The sequence below is a fragment of the Octopus sinensis genome, linkage group LG5, assembly GCF_006345805.1.
Source record: "Octopus sinensis linkage group LG5, ASM634580v1, whole genome shotgun sequence".
In the NCBI taxonomy this organism is placed as follows: Eukaryota; Metazoa; Mollusca; class Cephalopoda; order Octopoda; family Octopodidae; genus Octopus; species Octopus sinensis.
In genome coordinates this window covers 36953498-36966343 of record NC_043001.1, presented here as the reverse complement: position 1 = coordinate 36966343, position 12846 = coordinate 36953498, and the positions used below count along the sequence as shown (strand labels likewise).

Below are 12846 nucleotides of genomic sequence, written 5' to 3'. Positions count from 1 at the left end.
GATTGGCTGTTTCATTGCATTGCCCAACCAACATGCGAAAAGCTTGAACATGGAAACAAAATCTGATCGAATGAAATTACAGAAGTAATGAATGTTAAATGGTCTGATCTGATTCCATCTTATCTAATCACATCTCTTTTAATCTCATCTCATTTCATCGCCCAACGCCTACTACGCGTTCGATCATATCGCATATTATATATGATTGCTTTTTTTCAATTATTTTCGTTAATTGTTTTGTAGTTGTATAATAAAAACTTTGTAGTTTTTTTCTTGCAATTATAGTTGTTACAGTTATTGATGTAGTTATTGATATAATTCTCAGCTATCATAGATAATGGAAGCCGTTGCATGTCTAAAGTAGCTGTCACAACTTAAATAATGATTCTCATTCTCATGGAATGATTGTTGAGTATTTTACTTTAAAAAATTATGCAAGTTTCTAAATATATTTGTTTTGTTAGTTTACATTAGGAATGCAGATAGGGAGAAATGTAACTCGGAAATCAATAGAATAAACACCAGTCTCAAATAAGTACCGAAGTCAATACTACTAAAAGATCTCATAAAGGCAGTGCTACAGCATGGCCGCTATCCAATGAATGCAAATCGATAAAATCACTATCTCCCTCTCTTCACATATATATATTATATATATAATATATAATATATTAATATACACACACACACATACATACATACATACATACACATATATATATATATCTATATATATATATATATATAGATATATATATATTATATATATATATATATATATATATATATATATATATATATATTATGCGTGTGTGTGTGTGTATTAATAATATATATTAACCCCTTCCATCCTGGTCTTTCCTCACATACAGCCGGTTGATAGCAACTTTCGGAAGGTGGGTTCCATACATTGTCAATAACTTCTTACGTTTTCTGTCAAGATTCTTAACATCCTTTTTGGTTCAGTCGATAAGTCCAACTCCATATCTGATTAAGGGTACTGTTCTTGAATTTATAGCTTCAATAAGGTTCTTGCAAGTCAGTTTTGACTGCAATAATTTTCTTAATCTCTTTGTATGGTCTCTACTGGTAACAAGGGAAAATACACTCATATATATATATATATATATATATATATATATATATATATATATATATATATATATATATATATATATATGTATATATATGTTATATATATATATATATATATCAATAATATAGGGATAGTATTATTAAAATACCATCACGAGTGGCAACCGAATTCTTAGCCGTGAGCAAATTAATAAAATAATACAATATTATATATATATATATATATATATACAAGGGCACTACATGAGTACCTACATCGCTAAAAAATAGAAGTCAAAGATACTTCTGTACGACCAAATAGTCACAAATATACTACAGACATGATAGGAAAAAAATTCAGCGGACAATAATAACGTCTTACCTCTACTGGGTTAGAACAAGTAATACTGGTCAACTTGGTACTGGTTTCGAGATTTAGCGCCAAAAAAGGTGCCTGATTTCTCATCAGACAATGTCTGATAGCTAATTACCACAAAATTTTTTCCCCACCATGCCTACAAAAGTTCGTTTGAAGTAACCAAACACTATAGGAACAAACGAAATGTGTGAAATTATTTATAAATAAATATAGGTATGGTATTATTAAAATACCATCACGAGTGAGTACATTTGTGACTATTCGGTGGTACAGAAGGATTCTTGACTTCTATTTTTAGCGATGTAGGTGCTCATATATATATAAATTAGAGAAGAACCACGATGTAGCAATTCAGCAATGATATACTTAAATCATACCATATAGAAAAAATTAGATTCAATAAAACATTTACCTAGAACTAAATAAATTACGAAATAATAAATAAATAGTATATAAATAGTAAATAGACTACATGTGTTTCGTGGCTATATTTTGAGATTGATAATAAAATCAATTCAATTTAAATATAGTCACTCATCAGGTCTACGATAAAAACAATAAAATAATTAAATAAATGTACGTATATTATCTTATGAGAAAATATAAATATATATAAAGATACGTAATTTTACAATAAAAAATCGAACGAAATTCAACTATATATCTTAAAATAAAAACATGAAATATTTTATTGGAAATATTCTGTTAACTAAATCTTTAAACTTACTACGTAGGACTTAGTGTTTATGATAAATCTATCTAGTTAAAAACGTAGTGTAAATAAAAATAGAATAAATGGATAGAAATATTTTTTTATCTATGAAAATATATTTTAGCTTATAGAAGAAAATAACAAACTATAGTATATATCATTACTTAAAAATTAAGATACAATTAATTTAAACAAAATATGTAAAATATATATAAAACACATAATATACATTAAGTGAAGCTAAAATACTGTAATTTAACCTATATACATTATATTATTTATTAATATATTTATTGAATAAACATCTAAGTTTAATCATATTCTAATTATGTAATATATACTAAAAAACTTCATGCTAACTTATATACATAATAATACTACAACTATAGCTACAAAAATTTTAAGTAGAAAAATGGTTAAAATATATACACACAAATTAGTTAAACTTATTAAATAATTAAATCAATTTATGTATAGATTTAATATCTCACTCATTTATAGAATTAACCAAATTTTCTATTGTTATTTAAAATATTTACTTAAATGCAATATTACATACCAAATAAAAAAAATTACTACCTATTCGATAAGATTTTGTGTTACAAAACTATTTACCAATGTAAATTATATGTAATACGTTAAGATTATAATTCATAAGATAATAATAATAATAATAATAATAATAATAATAATAATGATGATAATAATAATAATAATAATAATAATAGTAATAATAATAATAATAATAATAATAATGTTAATAAAAATAATAATAATAATGATAATAATGATAATAAGTAAATATACGTATCGTAACTTATAATTAACAAATAACAATATAGAAATCAATATTTTTGCAATAAAAATCAAACAAATTTCAACAATATTGTTTTAAAAAGAAATTTATGACTTATCTTATCTAAGAAAATTTGTTAGATGAACTTTAAACGTAATATTCCATTCTTTCCGAGCGTCAAACTGATAAAAGAGCTGATTGTTGCTTCACACATCTTCAGTTTTTGTTTTCTGTAAACTTGAACTGTATATGTATGAATGTACGTACGTATTTATCTATGTACGTATGTATATATGTATGTATCTACGTATGTCGTTTTCTCCTACTTGTAAGACTTTATTCAGAATTACAGCTAAGACCTAAATATTTAACAAAGGACATTCTTGATCATCAGCTTCATGATTATTATTTGACGTCAATTTTTCCGTTCTCGATGCCTTTCCTGTAGCCAACCTTCAACTGTGTCTAAGCAAGGTAATATTCACATAACCAAACATATTTTTTACGGAAGATTGAAAATGAACAACACGCTGCTTTATATCAATCACATTATGTCAAGACTAGGATATACACAAATATGCACACACACACACACACACACACACACACACACACACACACACACCACACACACAAACACACACATACACACACTCGTATGTATACATATGTATACAATGAGTTTTCAGTTTCTATGTACGAAATCCACTCACAAGGCTTTGGCTGGCCATGGGCTATAGAAGAAGACGCTTGCCCAAGATGCCCTGTAGTGGGACTGAACTCAAAACCCCACTGTTGGGAAGCAAGCTGTTTAACCCCACATCCATGCCTGCGTCTACAGCAGTCTTAAGTATGCAACTGTTTGCGCCTTTATACCGATAATAACATAAATAATTAAGAACCTAGCTTTACATTCACTGTAAGAATAATAAAACAAATCTTTATATAGAGCTATAGTAACTTTATTTTTAATTGTAAATATTAAATTCAAGTGTATCATTTGAAGAAATACGAGATACACGACTATGGGCAATTCGTTAAAAATTTGCATTTTCATGGAGTTCGCTCAGCAGACAAGGCATCTGATACTTTATATGGTCCACATACTTGCTCATATTCAGGCTCCTTGAAATTAAATCCAAAGTCTCTTCGAATTCGTAAAAGATGGGGTAGCATTCGGCGTTGGTATCCATTTGGTTTGTCCATAAATGCATAGTTTTGAGATTCAACAGCACGATTTCTTTCAACTTCTGAAGATTCTGCAGACAGTATCACTCCAATACAACAGAAGGCAGCAATTATTAAGTAATTTCTCAAATACTGCTTCATGTTGTATTTTGATAAGAACTGGAAAGATTTACAAAAGAAATGTATATATTTTACTATCATTAAATAACTACTACATGTACATCAATCTAAATTATTCAAGCAGAAAGATAAAAATTTATTCATGTTCTGTGGTATATGTTTTTTATTAACGTAACATTTCATGTCAAAAGGTTGTTTACAGACACCTCTGCTATTAGGAAATGAAGGGACTTATTACATAACATATATATATATATTATATATATATATATATAATATATAATGATAATTATTGTTATAAATACCATGTGGATATCTCCAACACAATATTTTTTCACTTAACATGGATCTGAAGTTGAGGTGTAAGATATTTAGTAGAAATGAAGATTTAATGAGAAGTCCTGTTTCTCTGCAATAAGAAAAATATTAAAAAAGTTAAAAAGCAATAAAAATTAATAATGAAAAGAAAACTGATGGTTTTAACAAAGTGACTTTGAATAACATTCTTTACTTGCATCAGAAAATAAACAAGAAAAAAAAATAGTATTACTGTCACGTCAATGATTGCCGTCAATTTTGGTATTCTTGCTGGCGTTTGCTAAAAATAAAAGTATATATGTTCATATTTTTATCTCTTATGTATTGACAACCAGTGAGTAACTTTCACCTACATATTCCTGCTGTCACCTCTACTTCCAACATTTCGGCTGAGATTTCCACTTCAGATGACCCTTTCCACACATTTCTCTTAATAAGTGCTACCATTGTCAATACTGATTGCTGTTCACATAGTAGTGGTTGTGGGTTAAATGCTTGAAAACTACCGTTCAGTAAACTAGAAATGAAAAGCTCTATAAACTGGCAGAACCACTGATCTTTGCAACTTTTGCAGTTCAGTTTTTCAGTCAGGTTTTATCAATACACTGAGTGTATTTGGCTGAAGTTGATTTTGTTTGTTGCTGTGTGTACATTGCTTTTGCATCTGTGACATAATTTGTATTTATTGAATTTATAATTTGTTACCTACAAGTTAAAGAAGGAAAATTTCCAACATCATCAAATGTTTGGCTTCATACTCTTTACTCTTTACTCTTTTACTTGTTTCAGTCATTTGACTGCGGCCATGCTGGAGCACCGCCTTTAGTCGAGCAAATCGACCCCAGGACTTATTCTTTGTAAGCCCAGTACTAATTCTATCGGTCTCTTTTGCCGAACCGCTAAGTGACGGGGACGTAAACACACCAGCGTCGGTTGTCAAGCAATGCTAGGGGGACAAACACAGACACACAAACACAACACCACACACACACATATATATATATATATATATATATATATATATATATATATATATACTATATACGATAGGCTTCTTTCAGTTTCTGTCTACCAAATCCACTCACAAGGCTTTGGTCAGCCCGGGGCTATAGCAGAAGACACTTGCTCAAGATACCACGCAGTGGGACTGAACCCAGAACCATGTGGTTGGTTAGCAAGCTACTTACCACACAGCCACTCCATACACCAATATTTTTAGGTAATTGAAAAATCTTAGATTATTACAGATGTAATCATCTGACCTTGCTATATCGCTATGAACGCAGTTTGTTATGCTGTAGAAAAAAAGACTTTGTGCAAAGTACCAAACAATGAAACTGAATCCCAAACCATACAACTAAGGTGCTGACTTCTTAACAACACATATTATTTATTTCATTTTCAATGAGCTATACAAATTATATATAAATGCTTGAAAACTACCATCCAGTAAACTGGAAATGAAAAGTCGCAGGACTGGCTGTGTGGTAAGTAGCTTGCTTACCCACGACATGGTTCCGGATTCAGTCCCACAGCGTGGCACATTGGGCATGTGTCATCTACGATAGCCTCGCGTCGACCAAAGCCTTGTGAGTGGATTTGGTAGACGGAAACTGAAAGAAGCCTGTCGTATATATATATGTATGTGTGTGTGTGTGTTTGTCCTCCCAACTTCGCTTGACAAACGATGCAGGTTTGTTTACGTCCCCGTAACTTAGCGGTTCGGCAAAAGAGACCGATAGAATAAGTACTAGGCTTACAAAGAATATGTGCTGGGGTCGATTTGCTCGACTAAAGGCGGTGCTCCAGCATGGCCGCAGTCAAATGACTGAAACAAGTAAAAGAGTAATATATATATAAACGCACACACACACACACGCGTATGCATGTATGTATGTATATAATTTCTATAACACATTAAAAATCAACAAAATATTTAGATATTATTTCTTAGGAAAATGGAATGAACATATAGCTGTTATGTAACTAAAAACAATAAAATTACTTTTCAATTACATATTATAAACAATTATATATTTTGTTGATATTATAAGAATTTTATAAACTTACAAGAGGTGTGAAATAATTCTTTTTTTGGAAGAGTGGATCTGAGGGCATAGAGCTATAGATAATCGCTGGAAGACCCATTTTGATGGGAAAGGTCAAAGAACGCCTGTGGCTGAAGCCTTGTCATACATACAGGATACGTAAGTTCATATCCCTTGGGTAGCTGTTGACTTTTACTATGCAAGAGGTTTTTTTTCTTTTGGCATAATATTTGTATGGAAATATTTGTGGCTTTATGTGGTTCAAGATCCACTGTTTCAAAAAAGAATGATATATTTGTAATTTAGATAATGTTAAACTATAAAATGAAATAGTTACATAATCTAGAATCTTCAGTTACTGATTTTGTTTTGTATTTTCTTTCAAATTTCATACAATTTTTTTTTGTATTGTTTTGTTGTTACATCACTGAATGAAATGAAGGAAATGCAAAGGTTTTTAATGAATTGCTATGAAAAAACATTTTGCATAACTAAAGTTGAACTCAGATATAAGTAAAAGTTAACATACTGATTTTGGCTGAAGGTGGAAATATGCTGGGATCAAACTGCTGAGATTTGTTATTTTTCTATTTCTGTGCCTTTTACAATATTGCCGTGACTTTCCTCTTTTCTGCTAGATTGTGTAGGAGCTTTTAATGAAGGTTCCAGCATAGCTGATCTTTATATACATCTGTACAAGCATACTCCTCCCTTATAGAATAGCGCTTCTGTTTAAGCTAACACCCTGCAGTTCATTTTAGTATATTTTTTAATGTCCATTTTTCTATACTGACACAGCAAGTATTTTATTTATTCTTCATTTGTTTCCACATCTTGTCACTACTTGTCTATTTAGTTACACAGGCTACACTTACCTTATTGAACAGAAACCTACAACGAAATTAGCTAATTTTATAGCTTAAATTGAATAAAAAAATCTTCATTTTTTCTTCATATGCCCCTAATAATATTTTATGACACCAGACCTGTTAAAATATTTTTATTGGTCTCATGAAAGCAATAAAGTCTTTTAATCAAGCTAAGATATCATAAAAACAAATTGCTTTTTTCAAATATCTAAATACACAGAAATATATCCTGTCTTGTTGAAAGTCATGTTAAGTACATGAATTTAGGTAGTGGTCACGCTAATTTACATATGGTGAAAGTACCCTTAAAGTTACATGTTATTTATACAATACGGGCATAGAATGTATTTTATTGGAGATAAACAAAGGTAAATATCAGGTATCCCTAAGTTCTTGAGATTTTCCCTTAGTTGACTTGTCTAATGGCAATTTTGACATGTATATTAGAATCCTTATCCATTTTTTAAATAACATGATACTGCAATAAGCTTTCTATGACTTTCTCATCTATAGGGGATGGATTATGAAAAAACAGTTGTGAACTCTCTACCAATCTTTACAGAATACCTCCAGAATCCCCGATTAAAGCAGATCCATCTTTGGATTTAAGATGAGCGGCTGTTGATTGTTTTGTTTTTAACAAGTTGTACTCTTTTATTAAAACTTACTTAATATTAACAGATACGCTCAACCACAATTTCTCTTGTTTGATTTCTAGTGAATTCCTCACTTGGCATTCCTGACAAGTTTAGTCAGTACTCTCCCCCACAACCATGAATACAGTTTATACTGGATCACATGTTAGCAGCGCACGGGTTTGTGATTTAACATACAAAGACACACACATATGAATTGTACATGTATACACATTGGAGAGTTAACAAAGGACAGTAAAGCAACTCTGACATAAAAAAAATGTGGTGAGGTTGGTACAGTATTTGTTGGTGAGCGAAGACGCTTGTGGGTACATAGCTAACAGAATCAATGTTTTTAGTCAAAGTAAAAAAAGAAAAAAGTTGCATGTGCATACATGTCATTTTCCGAAGTAAAAAGTGAATTAATGTGTTATGCTTTTAGAAATGATTGAGTTATTAAGTTGGAGCTTTCCAGTTTTAGTTTAAATATCATTCTATGACATCGATGTTCATATGTGTGTATGTGTACATATATATGTGAATGTGTGTGTGTGCCGTGTATACTGTATGTATTTGCATGTGTGTATGTGTGTATTTACGTAATATATATATTTTTTTTTTTGTACTTGTTTCAGTCATTTGACTGCGGCCATGCTGGAGCACCGCCTTTAGAGTGGTGAAAGGGTACAGCAGGGATCACCACCTCCTGCCGGAGCCGCGTGGAGCTTTTAGGTGTTTTCGCTCAATAAACACACACAACGCCCGGTCTGGGAATCGAAACCGCGATCCTCCGACTGCAAGTCCGCTGCCCTAACCACTAGGCCATTGCGCCTATATATTCATATATTCGTACCATAAAAATTACACTTTCTTTTTTATTAGTGTAAGCACGTATGCTATAAAATCAACACATGGGAGATTTTTGTGTACGCTGCAGCGTATTATTCATTTTTATAGCTTGCATTATTTTAAAAGAATTCTTTTATAGTACCAATAAAATAGTTGATCAAATGTCATTTAAATACTGTACAGTGTTTCATTAAAACCAAAATGATGTTAATGAGAAATCCTCATCACCTGACAGCTAGAATTTGCATATGCATTGCTACGATGACATGTCATATATTCTGCTCCATCAGCGATGTCGTTTTTAAAGTCCATCAGATGTCGAGGCATCTCTGTTCTCCATAAGTCTTCACTAAAGCTTTGAACAATGTTCAAAGCTTTCGTGAAGTCTGGTGGAGAGAAGATGTACCTCAACATCTGATGGACTTAAAAAAAGAACGAAGTGTATATATATACCCCTATTCCCAATTCCTCTGTCTACGTAGGCTCTGTAGTGACGACCATGACTTTGAGACTCAGTCTCAACTCATGGCTCGCCACTTCATCCTACGTGGATACCCCCTCACCACTATCCACACCGCCCTTGCCAGAGCACGTTCCGTAGACCGTGCATCTGCCCTCTCCCCCCGAACCTGCCCTGTAGTCTCCCGCCTCCCTTTTCCCCTCACTTACCACTCCACGACCCTACTTCTCCAACGCACCATTCTTCGAGCTTTCCGGCATCTCCAGTCCGACCCGTCCACTTCCCACCTCTTCCCTAACTGACCCCTCACCTCCTTCAAACGAGACCATAACCTCTTGGTCCACAGCTTCTTCCCTGACCCTACCTCCCAACCTGGCTCGTTCCCCTGCTCCCGCCCACGTTGCCGCACTTGTCCTTACCTCTCCAACACCACCCTCCTCACTGGCACCCATCATCGACCCTATCGCATCATCAACTCCTTCACCTGCACCTCCAGCAATATCATCTATTGCATCTCCTGCTCTCTCTGCCATTCCCTGTACATCGGACAAACGGGACGCCGCTTGGCTGACCGGTTCGCGGAACACCTCCGTGACATCCGCCTTGCCAATGACACACCGGTCTCACGCCATTTCCGCTCCACCGGTCACTCCTTGCAACATCTGTCTGTGTTCGGATTGTCCTTGCACAGAGGCCATCCGGATTCCCGTTTGCGCCGTGAACAGGAATTAACCTTCACTCTTCGCTCTTTTACGCCATTTGGTCTCAACTCTCCCCCTCTTTTCATCTAACCTCCCCCCGACTCCTACTTCTCTTCAGTCCTTCATCTTTTCACCCCTACTCTCTTTCCCTCCTCTTCCCTTCTTCCCTCTTCTTCTTCCCTCTTTCTTCTTCTCTCTTTCTCTCTGCTCCCTCGCTCCCCTTCTCTCCCCCTACCCTCATCCTCCTTTCCCCTCTTTTCCCATCCCCCTCCTCTTCACCTTCCTTCTGCCCTCTCATCTCCTCTCTCCCCTCCCCCTCATCTCTCTTCCCTCCTCCTCCCCTCTCCCCTAATCTCCTCTCTCACCTCCCCATCATCTCTCTTCCCTTCTCTCTCTTCTCTCCCCCTTTCACTCTCCCCACAACCCCCACTCTACCCCAACCCCCAGCCAAACACACACCCCACATGGGCTTTCCACACTCTCGCCCCCACCTCCCCACAACATCACACCACACTACACTACACTACACTACACCATACGACATTACACATCACATCATACATACATACATACACACGTCCAGACCTTTCATACGCACATACATACTCTCTTATACACACATGCACCCTTATGTTGGGGCGAGGTCACTTGACCCTGTTATCTCTCCTACTATCCCTCTAGCGTCTAACGCCTGATCTCTGACTTCTGGCTGAAATCAGAACTCCATGTTCAATCGTTAGCTCCTGCACGCATTTTTTTTCTTTTTCTCTCCTTGTTTCTCTCCTTGTTTCTTTTCTGTGTATCTTTCTGTTGAAGAGCGTAGGCTCGAAACGTAAAAGACTTGTTTTACTTCTATTCCTGAGCGCCATACTAATACAATTGTTTGTTTGAACTCCATCTGCCTTCGTCTTTTGTTTATTTTCGTAAACCTTCCCGTTATATATATATATATATATATATATGAATACTCTTTGAATATTTTACTTGTTTCAATCATTTGACTGTGGCCATGCTTGAGCACCATCCTTAGTCGAAGAAATCGACCACAGGGCTTATTCTTTGTGAGCCTAGTACTTATTCTATCTGTCTCTTTTGTCGAACCGCTAAGTTACGGGGACGTAAACACACCAGCATCGGTTGTCAAGTGATGTTGGGGGACAGACACAGACACATAAACATATACACACGCAAACACACACATACACACATATATACATACGACAGGCTTCTTTAAGCTTCCGTCAACCAAATACACTCACAAGGCTTTGGTCGGCCCGAGCGTATAGTAGAAGGCACTTGCCCAAGGTGCCACGCAGTGGGACTGACCCTGGAACCATGTGGTTGGTAAGCAAGCTACTTACCACACAGCCACTCCTGCGCCTATATGTATATAATTCTTATATATATATGGCTTGCAAGATAATGTGAATTCGTGTGTTGAAGTAAATTTTGTTCTGGCTAGGGACAGTTATGTTAATATAATTAATACACACACTGGTTCAATTCCACCCCTTTTCTTTATTATTTGTCAATTGGTTAAATATCCAGAGAACTAATTTTGTCAAACAACAATAAAATATATTAGTTGGTTGGATATTTAACCAACTGAAATATTCTCTGACCAAAGTTCGCGAAGCTTCTTGAAATGGCACATTTCATGCACCATGACACAAGAGTAGTGGTGAATTTTGGTAAAAATTTAAAAAGAAGGAAAATTCACTGAAATTTTACGTTCGCTATATATATATATATATATATATATATATATATATATATATATATATATGTATGTATGTATGTATATATATACTCTTTTACTCTTTTACTCTTTTACTTGTTTCAGTCATGTGATTGTGACCATGCTGGAGCACCGCCTTTAGTCGAGCAAATCTAACCAGGACTTACTCTTTGGAAGCCTAGCACTTATTCTATCGGTCTCTTTTGCCGAACCGCTATGTTACGGGGACGTAAACTCACTAGCATCGGTTGTCAAGCGATGTTAGGGACAATCATATACGCACAAACATATACACACACATACACGCACACACACACACACACACACACACACACACACATATATACATATATATATATATACACATATACGACGGGCTTCTTTTCAGTTTCCGTCTACCAAATCCATTCACAAAGTTTTGGTCGGCCCGAAGCTATATTAGAAGACACTTGCCCAAAGTTCCATGCTTTGAGACTGAACCCGGAACTATGTGGTTGGTAAGCAAGCTACTTACCACACAACCACTCCTACGCCTATATATATATATATATATATATATGTAGGTTGTCAAAGAGTCCATACGTCAGATAAAAATGCACTCGTATATTTGTATATCTGTCAATAGACTGGGTATATTATCCGAAGGATACACTATTATATCATTATTGTTGACCTTACCAATATCGGCAGTAATGGATATATAATACTGTACACTTCAGATACTACACACACACACATACACGCACGCGCATGCACGCACATGCACGCACGCACGCACACACGCACACAAACATACACACACATACAGGATGTGGTGGGTAAATTGTCGTCATTTTATATATATTTAATTTTGCGCATGCGCATTCTTTATTTTTGATTTTGTCGACTACACAGTATAGTACAGTCAGTAGGGCACCGTCTGTAGAAAAAACGGCACCATGATGCAATTCACTTTGCCT

General features: G+C 34.6%; 1 protein-coding gene across 1 annotated transcript; it reads right to left on the bottom strand.

Annotated features, from left to right (window-relative positions):
- Window positions 1-4014: 4014 nt before the first annotated feature.
- Window positions 4015-6735, bottom strand: LOC118763463. The gene is made up of 2 exons (XM_036503115.1): window positions 6658-6735; window positions 4015-4308 (listed from the first exon to the last, which is right to left on the bottom strand). Exons 1-2 carry the CDS (start codon window positions 6733-6735, stop codon window positions 4015-4017), a joined length of 372 nt encoding a protein of 123 aa, XP_036359008.1.
- Between the last annotated feature and the right edge of the window lie 6111 nt (window positions 6736-12846).